Genomic DNA, 27,329 nt, shown 5'->3' on the forward strand with positions numbered 1-27,329 from the left:
ATGCACATAAAAAAGTTAGCTCCTCCTCTGTAGTATACACCCCACCGACTGCCACTAAGTTAATCAATGTTATCTTAGTGTCAGTAGCAGGTGGACACGGGTCTCTCTGGAGACCCATATCTACCTAATGTGCGTTGTTTCTTTTCAGGTTTCCGGAGGGACACAGTGTGAATAGTCACTATTGTACTCCCACATAGAGACTATGAGTATGGTGTGTACTGCCACCCCGTATCCTCATATGTCTGTTTGGCAGGACCCCAACCCCTAACACAGAAGTGTGTTCAGGTGATCTGGACTCGGTCCTGCCTCCGTCCTATATCCCTTCTCCCCTGAGCTCACCGCTAACTGGACGTCGTCCCCGGCTGTGGACCTGCCAGTTTCAAGACTGTCAACCAGCACGGTCCTACCGCTTTCCAATGTAGCATCCCTCAAGACCTCCAACAAATAGGATTATAGAATCGCTGGCAAAGTCAGGCTTTGAAGCAGCTGCTTCGGCGTTATGCCCGTCCTTTGCCTCTACCTGGGTCTCAAAGGCCATAGCCAGGTGGGCAAAACATCTTCGTAAGGGCATCCTTGCGAGAGCTACTCCGAGGGAGCTAGTCGATCTTGTAGACCAGATTTCCTATGCAGGGAAATATTTGGTATCTGCCTCTCTGGAGGCCGAGTCCTGTGCTGCTCAGGCGTCCAGCAATATGGTGGCCATCCGGAGGAACATTTGGCTCAAAGCATTGCAGGCGGACCTATTGTCAAAAAAGTCACTTACCAGCCTCCCCTTCAAGGGGGATCGCCGGTTTGGCCCCATGTTGGACCAGATTATTAAAGAGGCCACAGGAGGCCCGAGTTCTCTTCTTCCACAGCCCAGATCTCGCCGGCCTTCCCAGAAGCAGCAATTCCACCCCTTTCGGTCCTTTCGTCACTTCACGGCGATGGTGGATTCTTCCGGTCAACGCAGGCCGCAGAGCCGCCAGGTCAGAAAGTCTTGGTTCACAGAGATCGCCAATCTTCTGGTGGACGCCCCTTGGAGGCTCCAAGACAGGCCAGACCTTCTGTCACAAGGACCGATCTGCCACCAGAGTTCTCGGTCACTCAATTTGACGACGTGGCTGATGAAACCGCGGTTCTGAGAGCGTCTGTTTTTTCCGATCGGGTGATACGCACCATGATCCATGGTAGGAAGCCGTCATCTTCCAGGTTCTATTATCGGAACCGGAAAGCCCATTTCCACTGGTGTGAGTCTAATTGCATTCCACCAATGACTGTCGCTTCCTTCCATTTTGGCCTTTCTCCAAGCAGGACTTGATGCTGGCCTTGCCTTTAGTTCTCTAAAGGGGCAGGTATCAGCCCTCTCCATCCTCTTTCAGAAGTCCTTAGCCTCCCGTTGTCAAGTCAAAACTTTCCTTCAAGGAGTGGCGCACGCGGCTCCCCCATACCGGAATCCCGTGGACCTCTGGTACCTCAATCTTGTTCTGGAGGTAACATAGTAACATAGTTTTGAAGGCTGAAGGAAGACCTTATGTCCATCTAGTTCAGCCTATTTTTAGTGCAGCTGTTCTGCATTGTTGATCCTGGGGAAGGCAAAAAACCCACAGAGTAGAAGCCAATTTTCTCCATAGCGAAAAAAATTCCTTCCCCTAAGCTGGGTCAACCATCTACCTATAATATTCTTTTATTCGTAACCTTCTATACTGTTACTCACAAGAAAAGCATCCATTCCTTTCTTAAATTCATTCAGTGAGTTGGCCATCACCACTTCCTCAGGAAGAGAATTCCAGAGCCCCACTGCTCTTACCGTGAAGAACCCTCTTCTATGCTGGCGCAGAAATTGTCTTTCCTCCAAACGAAGAGACTGCCCCCTTGTTCTTGTCACAGTCCAAACAGTTCATTGGAGAGATCTCTGTATTGCCCTCTGATATACTTGTACATATATATTAAGTCTCCCCTAAGTCTTCTCTTTTCTAGAGTAAATAGACCTAATTTTAATAACCTTTCTGGGTATTGTAGTGAACCAACTCTATTTATCATTTTAGTAGCCCGCCTTTGAACCCTTTCAAGTTCAGTAATGTCTTTCTTGAGCACCGGCGTCCAAAATTGCACACAATACACCAAGTGTGGTCTGACGAGTGATTTGTACAGAGGGAGAATTATGTTTTCATCTCGTGTCCCCAGACCTCTTCTAATGCATCCCATTACATACTCATGAGGAGTTCTCCCTTTGAACCTCTCAGAGAGCTCTCCCTGTTCGTTCTGTCCTGGAAAGTGGCGTTTCTTGTGGCCATCACCTCCATTAGGCGCGTCTCACTCAGAGTTGGCGGCTCTTTCCTGTCGCCCCCACTTCTTGGTTCTTTATCACGATAGTGTGGTGTGGCGGCCTACGCCTTCTTTCCTTCCCAAGGTGGTATCCACTTTTCACTTGAATGAGGATATTGTCCTCCCTTCCTTATTTACTGCTCCGACTCATTCTCTGGAGCGTTCATTGAACAGGCTAGACCTGGTCAGGGCGGTGAGGATCTATCTGGATAGGACTGCTTCTTTTAGGAAGACGGATCTCCTATTCGTCATTCCAGATGGTGCGCGAAGAGGCCTGCCGGCTTCCAAGGCTACGATTGCTCGCTGGATCAGAACTGCAATTTTGGAGACTTACCGGGTTAAGAACAGAGTGCCTCCCCCGGGCAGTACACCATGGGGCATCCGCCCTAAAGCTTTGCAATGCGGCAACCTGGTCTTCCATCCACACGTTTGCCAAATTTTACAAGGTCCACACCTATGCTTCGGCGGACGCCAGCCTAAGCAGAAAGATTTTGGTGAGTTCTCCGACCTGGATTGAGTTTTCTGCTGTTTCCCTCGAAAGGGACTGCTTTGGGACGTCCCATGGTTCCTTTATCCCCCAATGAAGAGATAGAGAAAACAGGATTTTTGGTTGCTTACTGTAAAATCTGTTACCCGTAGCCTTCATTGGGGGACACAGCACCCTCCCATGTTTTACAACTCCTGTTCTTTCTTCTGTGTGTTATTGTTACAGTTTTAGTTGTCTGTTTGTTCTTTGTATCTTGTTGTTTCTCCTACTGCTTTCTCACTAACTGATTAACTTAGTGCCAGTTGGTGGGGTGTATACTGCAGAGGAGGAGCTAACTTTATGTGAATAAGGTCAGCCTCCTAGTGGCATCAGCATACACCCATGGTTCCTGTGTCCCCCAATGAAGGCTCCGAGAAACAGATTTTACGGTAAGCAACAAAAAATCCTGCTATCCTTTCTTACTGATCCTCTTCTAGTTTTGCATTTTGCTAGAGTCCTTGTCAATACTGATATTAGGAAGTAGTTGCAGATCCTTCAGATAATTCAATTCCTCTAGGAAGATTCTGTCCCCAAGAACAGTTTCAAGATATTGGAGCAGATACCAGGACACGGGGTGTTACCCAAGGAGAGTAAGATAATAGTATGATGATTTGTGATACAATTGAGAGAATATTTTGAAAGCTACTCAAATACATTACATACTCAAGTAACAGGATCCACAGACAAGCAAAAGCAGTGCTACCCAACTCCAGTGATCAAGGGCCTCCAACAGATAGACTTTTCAGGATTTCCTTTGCGTTGCTCAGGTATCACCTGGGCGATACTAAGGAAATACCAAAAAAGATCTGTCAGTGGCTCTTGAGGACAGGAGTTGGGGGAATACTGTACTATTGCATCCATAAAGGGGCATCCAGAACTGTACCATGGCAATGGGCGCATGGAGAAAAGTATAAAACATATTGTATTTCATATATCAAAAGTGATAAAACGGTAGCTGTATGCCATAGAAATTCAAGATTTTTATTTAGATCAATTAAAATGACAATGCAGATAAAATATGGTCAACAGGGACAGCAAATGCAAAAAAGTAGCCGCAAAAAAGGAGACAGTGTGAAATAGGTGTATGCTCACTGCACAATAAATCTCAATGGAATTGATATTACTATAAGGCCAAAGAGTAGTAAGTAGGTATATCAATGGGTATAAGGAGCAGGCTAACCATTTCCAAAAGAGATATCATATATCCTTGGGCCAAATATGGAAAAAAATCATAGGTATGATATTAAAAATAGATCAGAGCAGCTATCCACTTACCCTAGGTCAAAAGTATGCAGACAAAGCTTGCACATGCATTACTATTAAATCAAATGCATACTGATGATTTTGATTCGTATAAAAGAGACTAAAGGGAAGGAATGAGTGTTAGCAAAATTAGACTCTGTACCTTTAAGCGGCGGAGGCACCCCAAAGTAGCTTTATCCAAGCTTTGTCTGCATACTTTTGACCCAGGGTAAGTGGATAGCTGCTCTGATCTCTTTTTGATATCATACATATGATTTTTTTTCTATATTTGGCCCAAGAATATATGATATCTCTTTTAGAAGCGGTTAGCCTGCTCCTTATACCGAATGATAGATATATATATATATATATATATATACAGTGGGGAAAAAAAGTATTTAGTCAGTCAGCAATAGTGCACGTTCCACCACTTAAAAAGATGAGAGGCGTCTGTAATTTACATCATAGGTAGACCTCAACTATGGGAGACAAACTGAGAAAAAAAAATCCAGAAAATCACATTGTCTGTTTTTTTTTTTTCATTTTATTTGCATATTATGGTGGAAAATAAGTATTTAGTCAGAAACAAAATTTCATCTCAATACTTTGTGATATATCCTTTGTTGGCAATGACAGAGGTCAAACGTTTTCTGTAAGTCTTCACAAGGTTGCCACACACTGTTGTTGGTATGTTGGCCCATTCCTCCATGCAGATCTCCTCTAGAGCAGTGATGTTTTTGGCTTTTCGCTTGGCAACACGGACTTTCAACTCCCTCCAAAGGTTTTCTATAGGGTTGAGATCTGGAGACTGGCTAGGCCACTCCAGGACCTTGAAATGCTTCTTACGAAGCCACTCCTTCGTTGCCCTGGCGGTGTGCTTTGGATCATTGTCATGTTGAAAGACCCAGCCACGTTTCATCTTCAATGCCCTTGCTGATGGAAGGAGGTTTGCACTCAAAATCTCACGATACATGGCCCCATTCATTCTTTCATGTACCCGGATCAGTCGTCCTGGCCCCTTTGCAGAGAAACAGCCCCAAAGCATGATGTTTCCACCACCATGCTTTACAGTAGGTATGGTGTTTGATGGATGCAACTCAGTATTCTTTTTCCTCCAAACACGACAAGTTGTGTTTCTACCAAACAGTTCCAGTTTGGTTTCATCAGACCATAGGACATTCTCCCAAAACTCCTCTGGATCATCCAAATGCTCTCTAGCAAACTTCAGACGGGCCCAGACATGTACAGGCTTAAGCAGTGGGACACGTCTGGCACTGCAGGATCTGAGTCCATGGTGGCGTAGTGTGTTACTTATGGTAGGCCTTGTTACATTGGTCCCAGCTTTCTGCAGTTCATTCACTAGGTCCCCCCTCGTGGTTCTGGGATTTTTGCTCACCGTTCTTGTGATCATTCTGACCCCACGGGGTGGGATTTTGCGTGGAGCACCAGATCGAGGGAGATTATCAGTGGTCTTATATGTCTTCCATTTTCTAATTATTGATCCCACAGTTGATTTCTTCACTCCAAGCTGGTTGGCTATTGCATATTCAGTCTTCCCAGCCTGGTGCAGGGCTACAATTTTGTTTCTGGTGTCCTTTGACAGCTCTTTGGTCTTCACCATAGTGCAGTTTGGAGTCAGACTGTTTGAGGGTGTGCACAGGTGTCTTTTTATACTGATAACAAGTTTAAACAGGTGCCATTACTACAGGTAATGAGTGGAGGAAAGAGGAGACTCTTAAAGAAGAAGTTACAGGTCTGTGAGAGCCAGAAATCTTGATTGCTTGTTTCTGACCAAATACTTATTTTCCACCATAATATGCAAATAAAATGAAAAAAACAACAGACAATGTGATTTTCTGGATTTTTTTTTCTCAGTTTGTCTCCCATAGTTGAGGTCTACCTATGATGCAAATTACAGACGCCTCTCATCTTTTTAAGTGGTGGAACTTGCACTATTGCTGACTGACTAAATACTTTTTTTCCCCACTGTGTATATATATATATATATATATATATATATATATATATATATATATATATATATATCCAACAATGTAGACCAGCTCACTCCTGTGAACCACCTGGAACCTCAGCTGACCTGGTTAACTCCGTTGTGCCCGGATCTGGATGTAGGAGTCCATCCATACAAATGTGAACAACGACAAAGCAAAGTCCAGCAATAACGTGAGCAATCCAGGATGCTGTTAAAATTTTTTTTCTTTTTATTCATAAATCCATTAAAATGCAATGGTCCAAGCAGTTCAAAACAGCAATAACGCAGGAAAGTCGTGCAGATAGGACTACGCGTTTCAGCGGTAGAACCCGCCTTCTTCACGGTCCAGAATCTCAACCGTGAAGAAGGCGGGTTCTACCGCTGAAACGCGTAGTCCTATCTGCACGACTTTCCTGCGTTATTGCTGTTTTGAACTGCTTGGACCATTGCATTTTAATGGATTTATGAATAAAAAGAAAAAATTTTTTAACAGCATCCTGGATTGCTCACGTTATTGCTGGACTTTGCTGTGTCGTTGTTCATATATATATATATATATATATATATATATATATATATATACACATACATACACACACACCTACTTACTACTCTTTAGCCTTATGGTAATATCAATTCCATTGAGATTTATTGTGCAGTGAGCATACACCTATTTCACACTGTCTCCTTTTTTGCGGCTACTTTTTTTGCATTTGCTGTCCATGTTGACCATATTTTATCTGCATTGTCATTTTAAGTGAACTACCGTAAATACAAATCTTGAATTTTTATGACATACAGCTTCTTTTTTCTCTTTTCTGATATATGTATTTTTGGAAGTGTTATTAATCTAGACAACAACTACGCATTTTGATGTAATGTTGTATTTCAATGTGACTAATTATTTATTCCCCAGGGAAAATATACAGTGCCTTGAAAAAGTATTCATACCCTGTGGCCTTTTCCACAACCACAAACAAACATGTTTTCTTTGGATTTTATGTGATATACCAACGCAAAGTAGCAAGTATTTAAGTGTAGAAGACAAGTTTAATGGTTTTCTAAAGGTTTAAAAAAAATAAATAAATCTGAAAATTGTGACTTGCATTTATATTCAACCTCCCTGAGTAAATACTTTGTAGGACCACCTTTCCCTGCAAGTACTGCTGCAAATCTTTTGGGGTATGTCTCTACCAACTTTGCACATCTAGAGGCTGATATTTTTGGCCGTTTGTCTTTGCAAATTAGCTCTTGCTCAGCGAGATTAGATTAAATGTGTCTGTGAACAGCAATTTTCAAATCTTGCCACAGAGATTTATTGGATTTGGGATGTAGGTCTGAACTTTAACTAGTCCATTAAAACACAAATGACTATGCTTTGATCTAAACCATTCCATTGTAGCTCTGGCAATATATTCATTGTCCAGTTCCTGCTGGAATGTGAACCTAGGCCCCAGTCTCAAGTCTTTTGCAGCCTCTAACATGTTTTCCTTCACAAATACCCTGTATTTAGCTCCATCTATCTTTCCATCAACTCTGATCAGCTCTCCTGTCCCTGCTGAAGAAAAGCATCCCCACAGCATGATGTTGCCACCACGTTTGACGGTGTGAATGGTGTTTTCAGGGTGATGTGCAGTGTTAGTTTTCCGCCACACACAGCATTTTGCATTTAGAACAAAAAGTTCTACTTTGTTCTTATCTGACCAGAGCACCTTTTGCACACGGTAGCTATGTCCCCTACATGACTTCTTACAAACTAGTCATCTTATGTCTTGCTTTTAAAAATGGCTTTCTTGTCGTCACTCTTGCATAAAAGGCCAGATTTGTGGAGTATATGACTAATAGTTGTCTTGTGGACAGATTAATCCACCTGAGCTGTGGATCTCTGCTGCTCCTCCAGAGTGACAATGGGCTTTTGGCTGCTTCTCTAATTAGTGTTCAATTTGCTTGGGACTCAGTTTAGGTGGACAGCCATGTCTTGGCAGGTTTGCAGTTGTACTATACTCCTTCCACTTTTTTAAAAAAATTTATAACCTAACCCGCTATCATGATCCCAGTGCAGGTTTTTGAGCTGCACGTCAGGGGTTAATGTCTGGAGCTCAGTGCAGGTTTTGACCTGCACACCTCAGGTTAATGATTGTGGCCTCTTTTTGGTTCTGGGAGAGCTTCTTAAACCCCTGGGAAGCTCCAATCCCTGTCAGTTATACTTTTGCCTTTGGCCGAGTGTGGTGACCTCCGTGTGCCTGTTCGTTGTTATAGCTTATTTATATGGTTCTGACCCGGTTCTGTTCACCGTTGTGAGTTTGCCTGTTGATTCTGTACTGCGCTTCCCTCTCTGTGTATGCTCATTGCCTGTGATCTGACTACTCTCTGCTCGCCCCTCTTGTACTTTGCAGCTATCTCTGTGTATGACTCATTGGCTACGTCCTGACTATCCTCCCTGTCCATGCCCCTTGGTAACTGTCTCGCAGTTACCCTGCTAGGAGTTATCTTGCCCCCAGCAGTCACGTGCTTCAGGTCCTGCTGTTCTGAAGTACGCACCTATTCGGCTGCTGCCCGCTCCACAGGCATCTTTGAACACAGTTCGCTTTACTCAGGACACGCGCACTGGCTCAGTGAGCAAGCTCAGTGTGGTGTTCCTGACACCGGCTTTACTCTTTTCCACAACTTTATCCCTGACTTGTCTGGAGTGTTCCTTGGTTTTCATGATGCGGTTCGATCCCTAATGTTCTCAATCAAACCTCTGAGGCCTTCACAGAACAGCTGTAGTTATACTGAGAATAAATTACACACAGGTGGACTCAATTTAATAATCATGTGACTTCTATAGGCAATTGATCACTTATGGGTTTTTTTAGGGACATAAGACTACAAGGAGCTGAATAGAAATGCATGTCACAATTTTCAGATTTATATTTTTAAAATAATAATAATAATAATAATAAATTTTATTTTTATAGCGCCGACATATTCCGCAGCACTTTACATTTCAGAGGGGATTTGTACAGACAATAGACATTACAGCATAACAATAATCACATACAGTAGATTATAACAAATACCAAGAGGAAAGAGGGCCCTGCTCGCAAGCTTACAGTCTATGAGGAAAGAGGTAGACACGAAAGGTGGGTGGTAACAGTTGCCCTGATTGTATGGACCAGCCATAATGTTAGGTGTGTGACAGTACGGACACAGAGGGCTAATGGATGCATAAAGCATGTGGGAGAATGATGCGGGGAACCTGGTTATGGTAAAACTTTTGGCTCTGCCACACAGGGATAGATTAGGTTAATGTGTTGAGGTGGTAGGCCAGTCTGAATAAGTGCGTTTTCAGGACACGCTTAAAATTGTGGGGATTGGGGACTAATCGTATTGACCTGGGAAGTGCATTCCAAAGAATTGGCGCGGCACGTGTAAAGTCTTGGAGACGGGAGTGGGAGGTTCTGACTATTGAGGATGCTAACCTCAGGTCATCAGCAGAACGGAGGGCGCGGGTAGGGTGGTATACTGAAACAAGGGAGGAGATGTAGGGTGGTGCTGAGCCATGGAGGGCTTTGTGAGTGAGGGTAATAAGTTTATACTGAATTCTGGAGTGGATGGGTAGCCAGTGTAATGACTGGCACAAGGTAGAGGCATCGGTGTAACGATTGGTGAGGAATATGATCCTGGCTGCAGCATTCAAGACAGATTGGGGAGGGGAGAGTTTGGTAAGAGGGAGACCGATTAGAAGAGAGTTACAATAGTCAAGACGAGAATGAATAAGAGAAACAGTGAGAGTTTTTGCAGAGTCAAAGGTAAGAAAAGGTCGAATTCTAGAAATGTTTTTGAGGTGCAGATGACAAGAGCGAGCCAGTGATCGAATGTGGGGGGCAAAGGAAAGCTCGGAATCAAGTATGACCCCAAGACAGCGGGCCTGTTGCTGGGGAGTAATAATGGAACCACACACAAAAATTTCTAAAATATTTAGAAACCCATATATAATTTCCTTTACACGTCACAAATGCTTGCTACTTTGTGTGGCCAGATCACAAAATTCCAATAAAATAAATTTATGTTTGTGAGTGTAATGTGGAAACGTTCACAGGATAGGAGTATTTTTCTATGGTATTGTAACACTGCCAGAAGGCTGGCAATGACTTGTTCCCCTTTTCCCCATTAAATTAACATGCACAAATAGCAAATATGATCCAAAATAAGATATCAATTTATATCTCGAAATATCGGTTACACCTCATTATCTCAGGTGTTGTGTATACTGTCTGCTAAGCAACACAAAACAATGTGATTAACATAAGTAAAGCAGATTTGACAGTGTGATACCTCCTCCTGTAGCATCATCTTTTCATTTTCTAAAACAGTCTTATTCTGAAGTGCAGAGTCCAGATCAGCTCTCAGACTAGCAATGGTCTTTTCTTGCACTTCAATTTGGACAGTATTTTTCTTCTCTGTATCTTTCGCTTTTTCTTTAAATTTGCTGTGCTCTGTATGAAGTGTTTCTCTGAAAATTAGATGGTAGAGTTGGTAAAAATCGAATCGCATGACCCAGTCCATGGGACACATGAGTAATTTGTGGCCCCTGGGCATGAGCCATGAGAACCGCCTCTTACCTGATGCCATCCATGGCTAATCAGAAGAAAAGTCGCGGCTCCCGTCCAGCGGCCACAGATTAATCTGGCTAATGGACGAGGTCATGCAAATAGACTTTACTATTTATTTTTAGAGTACCATTGATTCCATGGTGTTGTACATGAAAGAGAGGGCATACAAAGTACAAATATAAATTACGGTCAACACACTAAAGGGCCCGCTACACACAGCGATCTCGCTGGCGAGATCACCGATTTTGTGACACATCAGCGATCTCTCCAGCGAGATTGCTGTGTGTGACATCCAGCAGCGATCGGCCCCCCGCAGGGTATCGCTGATCATGCTGGATCGTCCTGGCCCGCTTTTTCCATCGCTGGTCTCCCGCTGGCCAGCGCGCATCGCTGCGATGAGCGACGCTGCACGCTGGTTACCAACGTAAACATCGGGTTTCTAAGGGCCGCAGGGCCCTTAGAAACCCGATGTTTACCCTAGATACCAGCGTGCACTGCAGGCAGGGCGGGGGGGTGGAGGCAGAGCGGCGCACAGACTGGAGTAGATCTGCTGCTACTCCAGTCTGTCAGACCGGAGAAGCAGATAGCAGAGCTACGCCGGTCTGTCTGCGCCGCTCTGCCTCCACCTCCCGCCCTGCCTGCAGTGCACGCTGGAATCTAGGGTAAACATCAGGTTTCTAAGGGCCCCGCAGCCCTTAGAAACCCGATGTTTACATTGGTAACCAGCGTGCTCGCTGGTCCTGATCGCTGGAGGGGCTGTCTATGTGACAGCTCATCAGCGATCAGCTAACAATGCCCCAGCGATCCCATCCACGTCGGATCGTTGGTGGGATCGCTGGGACATCGTTATGTGTAACGGTACCCTAACAATGACAGATTGGTAAAGAGGGGAGAAGGCCATGCCCTGACTCCTACTCCGACGGCACTGGCTCACTACTGAGCATATATATATATATATATATATATATATATATATATATATATATATATATATATATATAAAGTGCAGCACAGATTCATCTCATCGAAAAGCCAAGATCTTAGATCAGGAATAGAACAAACATTTATAGGACATTTCATAACTTTTCCTAAATTTTTATGGAACTATCTACAGCACATTCTGCATTGTACTGCTCTACACAATTTATTATATATTTTCAGAGTCAGAGTTGGTCAATTTTATACCGACTCCACCAAAATGGACACCGACTCAGACTCCGTCTCCAAAACCTTGCTCGAGAGAAATCTTTGAGGCGATTGAGAGAGGAACCTATGAGTGTGGAGGAAAGAGGGAGATCTTGGGAGGACTGGAGGTTGCGGGCTGGAAGATATCGGTATATTATTTTGAAGATATACGGACGAGACAGTTTATGGATGGCTTTGTAGGTCAGTGTTAGCAGGTTGAACTTGATACATTGGGGAATTGGGAGCTAATGCAGAGGGGAGAAGCAGAGGGGTAGTGTGGAGAGAGGTTGATTAATCGAGCAGCAGCCTTAAGGACTGATTAGAGAGGTGTTGGAGTTTTAGGGAGGCCACAGAGGAGGACACTGCAGTAGTCAAGGCAGGAGATGATGAGGGCATGCACTAACATTTTAGTAGACAGGGTTGAGAAAAGGACGTATTCTGAAAATATTTTTGAGTTGAAGACAGCAGGGGCTTGTTCTTTTTTTTTTTAAGACAGGACAGAGTCGAAGGTAACTCTGAGGCAGTGGACTTCCGGTACTGCAGAGAGCGTGATGTCATTAACAATGACAGATAGGGTATGGGGGTTAGGGGAGATGGAGGAAAGATTATGAGTTCAGAGTTTTAGGATGTGAGAGGAGAAGGAGGAGGACATGGCTGATACACACCCTGTGATTCTGGACAGCAGAAATGTGACATCTGGACCTTAGAGGCAGATTTTAGTGTCATCAGCATATAGGTAGTAATGGAAGCCATGGGACTTCATGAATTGTCCCAGGCCAGACAGTAATTGTTCATGATGACTAGTATTTTGCAATATACAGTAACCGACAAGAAATATTGCAGCAAAGACTGATATCCCCCTTTTTTGCTTTTGAAACGACACAGGTTATAAAAATAATGTTTGTATGGGTCTGACATCTACTATCTAACTTCTGTAGAGCTAAAAACATATATGTGACATGCACAAGTGTGAACAAGTCGGTAAGACAATGCCCACACCACCCAATGGCTGAACCACAACAAGAGAGCACAAAATGACAAATTTGAAAAAATACTCTGCAGTAAAAAAACATAAAAGTAATCAGCAAGTGCTGTATAACAAATACAGGGTATTTAGTCGACACATTTTTTGCAAAAAATATATACCAAGCTGCTTCACCACTTCACGGTAACCCTTCACGAAGCAGTCCCTATCTAATTTATTCAAATATATGTTTTTTTACTGCAGAGTATTTTTTCAAATTTGTCATTTTGTGCTCTCTTGTTGTGGTTCAGCCATTGGGTGGTGTGGGCATTGTCTTACCGACTTGTTCACACTTGTGCATGTCACATATATGTTTTTAATCCTTTTTTTCCGTGCTCAGCACGGTTTGGGAGACCCCACCCTCCTCCTTTGTGACATGCACATAAATGAGCTGTCTTTCACCAACAAGCCCATATACTGGGAAGCGCCTGTCTGTATCCTGTTCATTCAGACACTGTTCACATGTTCAGGCTTTGAATACATTAGATAGGGCCTGCTTCGTGAAGGGTTACCGTGAAGTGGTGAAGCAGCTTGGTATGTATTTTTTGCAAAAAATGTGTCGACTAAATACCCTGTATTTGTTATACAGCACTTGCTGATTACTTTTATGTTTTTTTACTGCAGAGTATTTTTTCAAATTTGTCATTTTGTGCTCTCTTGTTGTGGTTCAGCCATTGGGTGGTGTGGGCATTGTCTTACCGACTTGTTCACACTTGTGCATGTCACATATATGTTTTTAATCCTTTTTTTCCGTGCTCAGCACGGTTTGGGAGACCCCACCCTCCTCCTTTGTGACATGCACATAAATGAGCTGTCTTTCACCAACAAGCCCATATACTGGGAAGCGCCTGTCTGTATCCTGTTCATTCAGACACTGTTCACATGTTCAGGCTTTGAATACATTAGATAGGGACTGCTTCGTGAAGGGTTACCGTGAAGTGGTGAAGCAGCTTGGTATGTATTTTTTGCAAAAAATGTGTCGACTAAATACCCTGTATTTGTTATACAGCACTTGCTGATTACTTTTATGTTTTTTTACTGCAGAGTATGTTTTCAAATTTGTCATTTTGTGCTCTCTTGTTGTGCTTCTGTAGAGCTGTATGAGAGCAACAGAAACATCCCCCTATTCATCTCTAGAGAGATGGATAGTGTCACTATAACTTTCACTCCCACTGTTTATAAAGCGATGATCATATCCCAGGAGTATGTCATTCATTGGTAATATGGAAATACCCCTTATATCCCTTACAGTTACATCATATTCAGGCTCCCTGACTTTGCATCTTTGCCAGCACATGATGGCTGTGTTAGGAAGAGGTTAACTCTGTATCATCATTTCAGAATCCCAACAAGCTTCAATAGTGCAATTAACAGTTGTGAGCTATACAAAGCAAAAAAAAAATGAAATGTAACTATGCAAATTAAAGTTAAAGAATTTCCCCTGCTATACTCTCTTTTACATTGGGAGGTAAAAGGTCCTAATGAATAGGATAGGTGCATGATTCCTGCCAGCATATATCCTGGCAAGCACTTGTCGAAGCCATGAGCGCCATTGACGTCCTGCAGGTGAGTGCCGCAATAAATCTTACTGGTTGCTATAGGCGAAACCAATATCCCTTCTCAGCACTAATTTTTCTTATTAATCTCAGTGTTAATAATATAGAGGCGAGTAGCTTACAGTTCTCTCTCCATCTGACTTCGCTCACAAAGTATCTTCTGCACTTCCCCACTTAGGCTTGTCTGGACAATACTCAGCAAGGTTTCCTGTTCCTGCAGTTTTTTGGCCATAGTGTCTTCTACTACCTGGTAGTCGGATTAAAAATAGCAAAAACAAATAGCTAAAAGAAACTGAATTGAGCTTTAAACCATCAAGTAATCCTGTATTTGGGTACCTTAAGCTCCTGCTGGTGTTGGCTCACGAGTTGGAGGTTTTGGTTGGTTACCTTTTGCACAGTCTCGGTGAGTTGAGAGCACTGATTCTCCAACTGCTGATTTAGACACTACAGAATACAGAATAACTATCAGTATCTGTGTGAGATCGCGTTGTCAGATATTAAAAAGGAAACCGGCCACTAGGTGTTTCCCATAGAAAATACTGCCAGCACCTGTACGCCCTTATATACAGGATTCTCGAATGCTGTATATAAGTCCCCAATGTGACTGTCATAGAGGAGTATAATAAAAGGTCTTTTTTTGTGTTCTGCACAGCGCATTGGGCATTTATATACAGCATTCTCGAATATATGGCTCTGTGCCTGGCTAACAATAAATACTGATACAGGGTATTTTTCTTCAATACCACTTTATACACAAAACTTGAAAAATTGGAGTACAAATACATGATGCAAAATGATCCGTCACCTGTTTCACTGTTATGAAAGCAGTCATTAAGACGAGGTGTTCATGGCTCCAATTCTGCCACGTTCTGCAGGGATGCCACAGGACACCCATCTGCACTTGTTGCAACGATTTAGAGTTGATCCCTTTGCCAAACATTGCTATAGGCACAGATGGGATGTCCCTAATGGTGGGACTCTGCAGAACTTGGCTGAAATGGAGCCATGAACATATCTTAATGTAGGGATTTTACTTAGGTGAAACTAGTGATGGATCATTTGACATCATGTATTTGTACTGCAAATTTTTACGCGTCATACCTGTAAATTGTATGCTGTGATTGGCCATCCATGACTGGGTCACAGCGACGGCCAGAACATGGCAGCAGCATTAATCCACTTATTGATGGTGTGCCAGTTGTTGGACCCAACCAATCATATATTTATAGCTTATCCCAAAGAAAGCCCATAAATACTTGAGCGCTGAAAAATTGAAACTTTTTCAAATACTTTTGTTAATACAATAAAGGCCAAATGCCATTCACTACTAATGTGTCAATATATCCGGCACAACAAGACTGTAAAATAAAGGGTTAAGTCTTCTTCACTGCCATCAATCCATCTTGGAGCTGGAGTTAAAATGAGCCTGTCATATTATACATACGGTCCGATCTGCCAGCACTTTGTTATAGACTCGGAGGAGCTGGACACAGCTTTGTGGGAGAAAATTCTGCACAACCTGCATTTTATCCATACAAATTCCTATTCGTTCTCAATTTAGGGGACAGTATCCTGTGTGCAGAACTATTAGGCAATTTGGATTTTTGATGATAAATTGTATTATTGGCCAATTACAGTGCTGTGGGTCAATCCAAAAGTTTAATAACCGTGAATATCTAAGAAAGAAAAACTTTCTTACAATAACATCTATGTGTGCAGAATTATTAAGCAAATAAATGAACATAAAACTTTGAGGTGGGAAAATTTACATCTGTTAAAGAAAGAATAATAACCAAACAAATCAAAATGTGAAAATATACATTTCTGACATTAAAATAAAAAGTAAATGACCAATATAGCCACTCTTCTTTTCAATAACACTCATAAGCCTTCCAAATCCACAGGGTCTGTCAGTTTCTTAATATGTTGAAGATCAACTTTTTGGGCAGCACCGACCACAGCCTCCCAGATACTGCTCAGAGTGGTCACTATGTGCCTTCACTGTAAATCTCCCATTTAAGAAGGGTCCAAAATTTATCAATATGGATTAGGTCAGATGAGCAATGGGCCAGGTCATTATTCTTTCATCTTTATGGATTTTACTGTCTCATCAAACAGTGGAGACTTCAATGCATGAGACTGAGCATTGTCCTGCATAAAAATCATGGTTTTCTTGAAAGAAGCAAACTTCTGTCTGTATAAGCGCTTGAAGAAAGTGTCTGCAGTAGGTTTGGGAGTTGATTTTGAGCCCAACTAGCTCATCTTTAATAATGCCAGCCCATAGTAGAACCCAACCTCCACCTTGTTGGTGTTTAAGTGAAAGTGGAGGTCTGTGTCCATTATTGATCCAGCCATGGGGCCCCGTCTGCTCCGTCAAGAGTTACCTTCATTTCACCAGTCGATAAAACCTTTCAACAATCAGATTTAGCTTGGTCAAGTCCTGACGTTTCAAATTCTGTGTCTCGCTCAGTGCTGGTTGGGTTTTCTGCCTTCCTTACGTTGGCCATGCTTCTCAGCACTGAACACTTTGTACTTCTGGACACTTCAGGGAAGTCGTAGTTTGGGAATATGACATGACTCTGGAAAGGTCGAGTTCCCGTGACTTTTACCAAACATTCCCCCATTCCCACCTCCTATCTCTGAGCAAAGGACACACCACACATTCGTCTTTGGATAAGGATGGCCACAGCAGCCAACTTTTATTAATAATTAAAGACACTTGGTGGGACCCTCAAAGCTACCACTTTTCTGGTCTGTTGATTGTGCCATTGGCATTGCCCCTTCCTTACCAGCCTTTCTTCCAGCCGCGTCTTTTGACTGCTCAGAAGCACCATGAATGGAGGGAAGAGGTTGCCTCCACCGTTAACCTGTACCCAACTACCGTCGTCGAGTACCAGACATCCTCAGTCAAAGAGGGCTGCAGCCCATCCTGTATCCTTTTTGTTGTCCCCGACCCCTCCTCTGCCTATGTCACTTCCCCCTTGCTTTTTCCTCTCTTTCCCCTGTCACGTCCTCCCTGCCAGGGTCATGCCCGCCTACCTCCAACACTCCGGGTCTCGTCCTGCTGCTACTGCACTTGAGGATTATGGGTTTCTGGTTCCTTCAGGTTTGATTCTTCTCAAATCTTTGGCAGTTAATGTGCATCTTTTTTTTTTCCTTCAACACGATTTTTGTGACCAGGTTAACTATTTGCAACAACATTCTTCATGATTCTGTGATCACGCCCGAAAATATTAGAAATTTCAATAGTTCTGTAGCTGTATGACTTAATAATTTTTTACTTGTCAGAGTCCGTTAAATCTTTTTAGCACTTTGCTAAAGGAAAACAAGCTGTCTAAAATTTCTGCACACCTTGATATAAAGGGGTGGTGACATCCTTAGGTCTCACCCTCCCTCATTACACAAATTCACATTGTAGAAGTATGTAAAATGCATGCTTATACTGCAGAAAAAACCTCATTCAATAGGAGTATGGAACAGATAAGGAGTCGCAGAACATTCTGCTTCATAAGAATATACTGTAACTGTTTGAATTGTTTTTTTGCAAAAAAAATAAAAAATTGGGGAAGGGATCCATACCTACATCAGAAAGCAAAAAACAGCTAATCAATACAATTAAAAGCATCAATAAAAGGAGAAAAAAATCAAACGCACATAGTATACTGTGTTGAGCTCATTCCTCCATCCAGACCACATCTAACAGCCAAAGTGGAATCCACTGTGAATATGGTGGATGTGTTGCCACCCCCATATTACATCCATATTACATTTTGTCCAATCATTGTAATGGACACAATAGAATTTATTTCCCATTAGATTCTCCCATTTTCACAGAATTTTCCCTCAGATTTTAATGGCGTTTGCAGATGAAAGAGGTACATCTAATATGAAGAGAGATTGTTTAAATGAGAATGAATGATTTGTTACAATAAGAAGAAAAAGAAGAATAATACTCCAAAAGCAAATCCATCCAAAACCAGCACAAAAAGAAGCAATTATTGACAGGATTATTTATTGCATTTGCCCCTTTTTTGTCTACTTGGTGTATGTATCCTTTTTTTTTTTTTTTATAAGTACCAAATTTTTCTTTTAATGCGCTCCTTATAATGGGTGTTTACCTGTGTTATTATGTTTGCCATTGCAGGCATGGCCTTTTATTTTCCAGATGTAGGTAACCAGTTTATCAATGCTCTTTTAAAAAATAAAAATAAGAAAGTTGAATTGCACTCCAGTTTCACGTGAACTGATTTTATTTATGTCTGGGTTTTTTGCACAACATATGCGTCATGTTAGGCCTGTTTCACACTTCAGTTTTTTCTGTCAGTCAAAATAGCGGAAAACGGATCCGCAGGCGGACTGACAGAAAAGGGGGTGAGCGGATTGGCGGATGTACGGATCCGCCGAAGGAAAAAATTTAAAGGAACCGCGCCTGGGGAAGAGGAGAGAGAGAGAGAGACAGAGAGAGAGAGTGAGAGTTTTCTTCCAGCAGCAAGAAAAGATTCAGGGTTAAAAAGGGAAAATGCGGATCCGCAGGGCAAAAAAACGTTACAGGCTCCGTTCGATGATCTCAGTGGACAGCAAAAATTTGGCGGATCCGCAAAAAAACGGATACAACGGAAGGCCATCCGTCAAGATCCGCCGGTAATGCAACTCAATGGGGAAAAAAACGGATCCGCCAAGCAAAATGGCGGATCCGTTTTTTTTTGCAAAACAGCGGATTTTGACTGATGGTGACAAACGCAAGTGTGAAACAGGCCTTAGCAGAATCTGTGATTTTATTTTAATCTAAATATGTACAAAAAAAAAAAAAGGCAAAAATAAAAAGCATTTTTGATTTTGTGCAAAATTCACATGTGCCATTTTAAAGAAAGTGCAGCAAAAAAAAAAACCTTTCAATGAATGCCACAAGACAAAAAACGGAAAAAAACACAAATGATAATTCGGGACTTGCATATATCGTTACCATTTGACCTACTGGCAATTTACACTGCACTGATGCTACCAAATGAGAGTGCAATTCAATTAACTGAATGTTACCTGAACTTTTTCTGCCGCTTCCCGCAGAGCAACAGAGTCGGCTCGCACTTGTGATATCTCGGCCTGATCTTCTTCACACTTCTGCTTTCTAATCTAACAGAAAGGAAGAATCATAAGTCTGCCCATGTTACAGAGAGGGTGAACAAAAAAATATATATTCACCTGTAACACATTCTAAAAACATTAACCCATTCTCCCACCAAGCCTTTTTTCACCTTAATGACCAGGCCAAATTTTTTAAATCTGACCAGTGTCACTTTATGATGTAATAACTCTGGAACGTTTCAACAGATTGTTTTTTCATGACATACTGTACTTCGTGATTACAGTAAAATTTGCTTGATATGAACTGCGTTTGTGTAAAAATAGGAAATTTGGAGAAAATTTTGCTATTTTCAAACATCTAATTTTTAGGCCCTTAAACGAGAGAATTGGGTAATAACTCTGGAACGCTTCCATGGATCCCGGCGATTCTGACACTGTTTTCTCGTCACATATTGTACTTCATGATAGTGGTAAAATTTCTTTAATATGAATTGCATTTATTTATGAAAAAAAAAACAGAAATTTGGCGAAAATTTTGCCATTTTCCAACTTTGAATTTTCTTGCCCTTCAAACAGAGAAATACAGTGGGGGAAAAAAAGTATTTAGTCAGTCAGCAATAGTGCAAGTTCCACCACTTAAAAAGATGAGAGGCGTCTGTAATTTACATCATAGGTAGACCTCAACTATGGGAGACAAACTGAGAAAAAAAAATCCAGAAAATCACATTGTCTGTTTTTTTTTCATTTTATTTGCATATTATGGTGGAAAATAAGTATTTGGTCAGAAACAAGCAATCAAGATTTCTGGCTCTCACAGACCTGTAACTTCTTCTTTAAGAGTCTCCTCTTTCCTCCACTCATTACCTGTAGTAATGGCACCTGTTTAAACTTGTTATCAGTATAAAAAGACACCTGTGCACACCCTCAAACAGTCTGACTCCAAACTCCACTATGGTGAAGACCAAAGAGCTGTCAAAGGACACCAGAAACAAAATTGTAGCCCTGCACCAGGCTGGGAAGACTGAATCTGCAATAGCCAACCAGCTTGGAGTGAAGAAATCAACTGTGGGAGCAATAATTAGAAAATGGAAGACATACAAGACCACTGATAATCTCCCTCGATCTGGTGCTCCACGCAAAATCCCACCCCGTGGGGTCAGAATGATCACAAGAACGGTGAGCAAAAATCCCAGAACCACGCGGGGGGACCTAGTGAATGAACTGCAGAGAGCTGGGACCAATGTAACAAGGCCTACCATAAGTAACACTACGCCACCATGGACTCAGATCCTGCAGTGCCAGACGTGTCCCACTGCTTAAGCCTGTACATGTCCGGGCCCGTCTGAAGTTTGCTAGAGAGCATTTGGATGATCCAGAGGAGTTTTGGGAGAATGTCCTATGGTCTGATGAAACCAAACTGGAACTGTTTGGTAGAAACACAACTTGTCGTGTTTGGAGGAAAAAGAATACTGAGTTGCATCCATCAAACACCATACCTACTGTAAAGCATGGTGGTGGAAACATCATGCTTTGGGGCTGTTTCTCTGCAAAGGGGCCAGGACGACTGATCCGGGTACATGAAAGAATGAATGGGGCCATGTATCGTGAGATTTTGAGTGCAAACCTCCTTCCATCAGCAAGGGCATTGAAGATGAAACGTGGCTGGGTCTTTCAACATGACAATGATCCAAAGCACACCGCCAGGGCAACGAAGGAGTGGCTTCGTAAGAAGCATTTCAAGGTCCTGGAGTGGCCTAGCCAGTCTCCAGATCTCAACCCTATAGAAAACCTTTGGAGGGAGTTGAAAGTCCGTGTTGCCAAGCGAAAAGCCAAAAACATCACTGCTCTAGAGGAGATCTGCATGGAGGAATGGGCCAACATACCAACAACAGTGTGTGGCAACCTTGTGAAGACTTACAGAAAACGTTTGACCTCTGTCATTGCCAACAAAGGATATATCACAAAGTATTGAGATGAAATTTTGTTTCTGACCAAATACTTATTTTCCACCATAATATGCAAATAAAATGAAAAAAAAAACCCAGACAATGTGATTTTCTGGATTTTTTTTTTCTCAGTTTGTCTCCCATAGTTGAGGTCTACCTATGATGTAAATTACAGCCGCATCTCATCTTTTTAAGTGGTGGAACTTGCACTATTGCTGACTGACTAAATACTTTTTTTCCCCACTGTATGTCACACAAAGTAGTTAATAAATAACATTTCTCACATGTCTACTTTGCATCAGCAATATTTCTGAAACAGAATATTTTCTTTGTTAGGAAGTTAGAAGGCTTAAAAGTTGACCAGCGATTTCTCATTTTTACAACAAAATTTACAAAACCATTTTTTAAGGACCACCTCACTTTTGAAGTGACTTTGAGGAGCCTACATGATGGAAAATACTGAAAACCTACACCATTCTAAAAACTGCACCCCTCAAGATGCTCAAAACCACATTCAAAAAGTTTATTAACTCTTTAGGTGCTTCCCTGGAATTAATGGAATGTGGAAGGAAAAAATGAAGTTTACTTTTCACAAAAATTTTACTTTAGACCCATTTTTTTATTTTGACATGGGTAACAGGAGAAAATGGATCCCAAAATTTGTTGTGCATTTTATCCTGAGCACGCCGATACCCCATATGTGTGGGGAAACTACTGTTTGGATGCATGACAGGGCTGGGAAGTGAAGGAGTAGCATTAGACTTTTTGAATGCAAAACTGTCTAGAATCGAGAGAGGACGCCATGTCGCGTTTCAAGAGCCCAACTGCATACACAGTGGAAACCCAGCACAAATTATGCCATTTTAGAAAAACAGAACCTTCAAGGAATGTATCTAGATATGTGGTAAGCACCTTGAACCCTAGGGTGCTTCACAGAAGTTTATAATGTAGAGGGGTGCGAAACCTCTGGTACATGGGTCGAAACGGCTTTCAAAGACTTTTTATTCGGCCCCCGGGCGGATTCCCGAAGACCGCAGTCAGGGCTGCCATCAGGGCATTACTGCTCTTAGGCTATGTGCACACGTAGCTTTTTGCCTCTGCAGATTTTGTATTGAAAACCGTAGATAAATCCGCAGGACAAAAGTCCCGCGGTTTTACACCTCATAATGGATGAGGTGTAAAACTGCAGCGTTTCTACACCAAACAATTGACATGCTGCGGATTGTAAACCGCAGCAAAACCGCGCGGAAAAATCTGCAGCATGTGCACTGCGTTTTTTTATTCCCATAGGAAATAAAGGTACTGTACAATGCTGCAAAATCTGCTGCGGACCCGCAGGTGCAGAAACGCTGCGGAACCGCAGCAGAATCCGCACCGTGTGCACATACCCTTAATGGCTCCCTCGGCTACAGCAGTTCAGGTAAAATCTTATTTTGTGAATCCGCACTATGGGGGTGCATTATACTAATATGGGGTTGCATTATACTACTATGGGGCCGCATTATACTGTTATATATGACTATGGGGTGCATTATACTACTATGGGAGTGCATTATACTTCTAGATATCACTATGGGGTGCATTAACCTACTATGGGGGTGCATTATACTGCTATATATGACTATGGGGTGCATTAACCTACTATGGGGGTGCATTATACTGCTATATATGACTATGGGGTGCATTAACATACTATGGGGTGCTGTCAGGAACACCGCACTGAACTTGCTCACTGAGCCAGTGCGTGTGTCCTGAGTAAAGCGAACTGTGCTCGAAGATACCTGTGGAGCGGGCAGCAGCCGAGTAGATGCGTACTTCAGAGCAGCAAGACCTGAAGCACGTGACTGCTAGGGGCGTGGCCTAAACTCCAGAGAGCTAGGCGCTGCAAGAGAACTCCTAGCAGGTTAACTGCGAGACAAAGTTACCAAGGGGCATAGACAGGGAGGATAGTCAGGACGTAGCCAATGAGTCATACACAGAGATAGCTGCAAGGTACAAGAGGGGCGAGCAGAGAGTAATCAGATCACAGGCAATGAGTCATACACAGAGAGGGAAGCGCAGTACAGAATCAACAGGCAAACTCACAACGGGGAACAGAACCGGGTCAGAACCATATAAACAAGCTATAACAACGAACAGGCACACAGAGGTCACCACGCTCGGCCAAAGGCAAAAGTATAACTGACAGGGATTGGCGCTTCCCAGGGGTTTAAGAAGCTCTCCCAGAACCAAAGAGAGGCCACAATCATTAACCCCAGGTGTGCAGGTTAAAACCTGCACTGAGCTCCAGACATTAACCCCTGACGTACAGCTCAAAAACCTGCACTGGGATCATGACAGTACCCCCATCTCAACGGGGGGGAGCCTCTGGACCCCCAGGCTTCCCCGGGTACTTGGCATGGAAAGCCCGAACCAGCCGATCTGCATGTACAGAGCGAGCAGGGACTCATAAGCGCTCCTCTGGTCCATATCCCTTCCAGTGGACCAGGTACTGCAAAGAGCGGCGCACCTGCCGAGAGTCCACAATATGTCCGACCTCATACTCCAATTAACCCTCCACCAGCACTGGAGGAACAACAGGCTCGGAGTCCTCTTTGATAGACCCTACGGATTTCAACAGAGATTTATGGAACACATTGGATATTTTTAAAGGAGGCGGGGAGACGCAACCTATATGCCACTGGGTTGACTATCTCCATAATCTCGTACGGACCAATGAACTTTGGTCCCAACTTAGCTGATGGTACCTTTAAGTTGATGTTACGTGTGGAAAGCCACACCTTCTCTCCCACCTGAAACACGTCTCCCATGGCTCTCTTTTTGTCAGCAAAATATTTGTACCTCCCCTGGGCCCGAGAGATATTACGCTGGACTTCAGCCCAGAGGTTTTTTAACCGTTGAACAGACCCCTCTACCCCTGGACAACCGAAATCCACCAGTGAAAACTCCCCAAAATGCGGATTAAACCCATAGTTAATCAGGAATGGGGCCATGTTGGTGGACTGACTCACCCGGTTGTTAAAAGCGAATTCCGCCAACGGTAACGCATCACACCAATTCTCCTGTCTGGCGGAGGTCTGACACCTGAGAATTTGTTCCAGGGATTGATTGTTGTGTTCTGCCTGACCATTACTCTCCGGGTGATATGCCGACGAGAAGGAGAGGGAGATGTCCAATTTCATACAGAACGCCCTCCAAAATTTGGCCGCAAACTGCACTCCTCTGTCAGACAAAACATTCAGGGGTACCCCATACAATCGGACCACATGCTGCACAAACAACCTTGACAATGTTTCTGCTGAGGGTAATGCTGCCAAGGGAATGAAATGGGCCTGTTTAGAAAACCTATCCACCACCACCCTGATCACGGTATTGCCCCTGGAAGGTGGAAGGCCGGTAATAAAATCCATGGAAAGATGAGTCCATGGCCTATCAGGAACCGGTAAAGGTATGAGTTCCCCAGCCGGCCGGTTATGCGAGCTTTTGGAAGGGGCACACACGCCACAAGCAGAAACAAATTTCTTGACATCGGACCTTAGTAAAGGCCACCAAAAACCCCTGGCTACTGCCTCTCTAGTGGCCGTGATACCTGGATGAGCACTCAGTCTAGACTCATGAAACTCCTGCAGAAGTCTAGGCCGCAATAAATCTGGAATAAACAATTTATCCCCTGGCCTGGTTGCCAGAGCTAGGACCTGAGCCCTTAGAATTTCTTGTTCCAACTCAGATGAGACCCCCGCCACTACCAACCCTGGGGGAAGAATGGAGGATGGCGGCTCAGGGGGAGACACTGGGTCAAAACTTCTGGACAGGGCATCCGCTTTAACATTTTTGGACCCCGGTCAAAAAGTAATGGAGAACTGAAATCGTGAAAAAAAAAGTGACCAACGGGCTTGTCTAAGAGTAAGCCTCTTAGCAGATTCAAGGTATGCCAAATTTTTGTGATCCGTGACAACCGTGATAGGGTGAGCCGCCCTTCCAAAAAGTGCCTCCATTCCTCAAACGCCAGCTTGACCGCAAGAAGTTCTCTATTGCATACATCATAGTTTCTCTCGGCTGAAGAGAACTTCTTGGAGAAGGCACAGGGTCTGAGATTGGTAAGGGTGGCCGGACCCTGGGACAGCACAGCCCCCACCCCCACAATGAATGGTTTGGACGGGTCTGGTTGTACCAACACCGGGGCGGAAATGAAACATTTCTTAATAGCTGAGAAGGACTCCTTAGCGAGTACAGACCAATTTTTTACATCAGCTCCCTTCTGGGTAAGATCCGTGAGTGGTTTAACCACTTGTGAGAAACCTTTAATGAATCTCCGATAATAGTTTGCAAATCCTAAGAAGCGCTGGAGCCCCTTGAGATCTCGAGGCTGAACCCAGTGATCGCCAGCCCCTTCTTAGGATCCATACGAAACCCCTCACAGGACACAATCAACCCCAAAAAGACAGTTCCTGTACAAAAAACAAACATTTTTCCAATTTAGCGAACAATTGGTTCTCCCTGAGTCTCTGGAGAACTGTCTGTAGATGTTGCAAGTGAGATTGGCTGTCCGGGGAATACACCAAAATGTCATCCAAATAAATAATAACAAAACGGCCTATCAGGTCAGAAAACACACGTTGGCGAAATTCTGGAAAATAGCGGGTGCATTAGTTAACCCAAACGGCATAACCAGGTTTTCAAAGAATCCTTCTGATGTGAGGAACGCAGTTTTCCACTCGTCCCCTTCCTGAACCCTTAGCAGATTGTAGGCCCCCCCCGGAGATCTAACTTGGAGAACCATTGGGCCCCAGCTAACTGGTTACATAAGTCTGGGATGAGGGGAAGCGGGTAAGTGTTCCTAACCGTTATCTTGTTCAGTTCCCGAAAGTCGAGGCAGGGCTGCAAACCACCATCTTTCTTCACAAAAAAGAATCCTGCTGCCACAGGTGACACAGAATGCCTGATATGCCCTTTGCGGAGACTCTCAGCTATGTACTCCTTCATGGCTTGGCGCTCAGGCCCAGACAAATTGAACAATCGAGCCTTAGGTAACTTGGCTCCGGGTACTAAATCAATGGCACAATCGTAGGGTCTATGTGGTGGCAGCGCCTCAGCCTCACTTTCGGAAAAAACGTCTTCAAAATCCTTCAGGTACTCCGAAATACCTTCCAGACCGACAGACGACACAGATACGGATTTAACAGCGTTAACAAGATGTCCCAGGTTACCACATTTATCCTTGCATCCCCATTGAGTGATCTCCCCTGTAACCCAATCAATGGTAGGATTATGGCGTTGAAGCCAAGGTATCCCCAGTACCAGTCCTGCAGGCAAGTTATCTAGCACAAGACAACTTAGTTTTTCCACATTAGTGGAACCCACTTTTAGAGAAAAAAGTTCAGACCTGCAACAGATACAGTCCTGGGTAAGAGGGGACGAGTCAATTGCCACAAGTTTAACAGGATCCTGAAGCCTGACTATCCCTATCTTATTAAGAGTCATAATTTTGGTATCAATCAGGTTCACAGCAGAACCACAGTCAACAAAAGCAGTAGTCTGAACCGGACCATTACCAAGTTCCAGTTCCACCTGCAGCACCATTTTTGCATGTGAGGAAAATTGTACCTGAAGGTCTGTGTAGCCTCCTCGACTACTACCCAGACCTAGTCGTTTCCCGCCATCTTGGAGGATGACTGACAGGAGGGGCAGTCCTTCTTCCAGTGTCCAGATTCCCCACAATAGAAACACAACTGCTTCTCCCGGCGGCGTCTTCTTTCCTTTTCCTCACAGGTGACAGCGCTCACCTCCATAGCCACAGGAAGAGTCCGGGTCTCATCTCCACTGGAGAATAATGATGTTTCCAGTTGCATAACGCCTCTAACACGCAGTCC

The 27,329-nt window shown here is 43.4% G+C and overlaps 1 protein-coding gene across 3 annotated transcripts in view; it reads right to left on the reverse strand.

Annotated features, from left to right (window-relative positions):
* CCDC150 (coiled-coil domain containing 150) overlaps positions 1-27,329 on the reverse strand; it is a 163,596-nt gene that overhangs the window by 95,191 nt on the left and 41,076 nt on the right. For all 3 annotated transcript variants that reach the window (XM_073589255.1, XM_073589254.1, XM_073589253.1), the window contains exons 9-12: positions 19,469-19,561; positions 14,768-14,875; positions 14,554-14,678; positions 10,389-10,566 (exon numbers count right to left, since the gene is read on the reverse strand). In XM_073589255.1, coding sequence (XP_073445356.1) covers positions 10,389-10,566; positions 14,554-14,678; positions 14,768-14,875; positions 19,469-19,561 — 504 coding nt within the window. The remainder of the gene's footprint in view (positions 1-10,388; positions 10,567-14,553; positions 14,679-14,767; positions 14,876-19,468; positions 19,562-27,329) is intronic.

This window comes from Dendrobates tinctorius, unplaced genomic scaffold (genome assembly GCF_039654945.1).
Source record: "Dendrobates tinctorius isolate UK_male_01 unplaced genomic scaffold, ASM3965494v1 ptg000107l, whole genome shotgun sequence".
In the NCBI taxonomy this organism is placed as follows: Eukaryota; Metazoa; Chordata; class Amphibia; order Anura; family Dendrobatidae; genus Dendrobates; species Dendrobates tinctorius.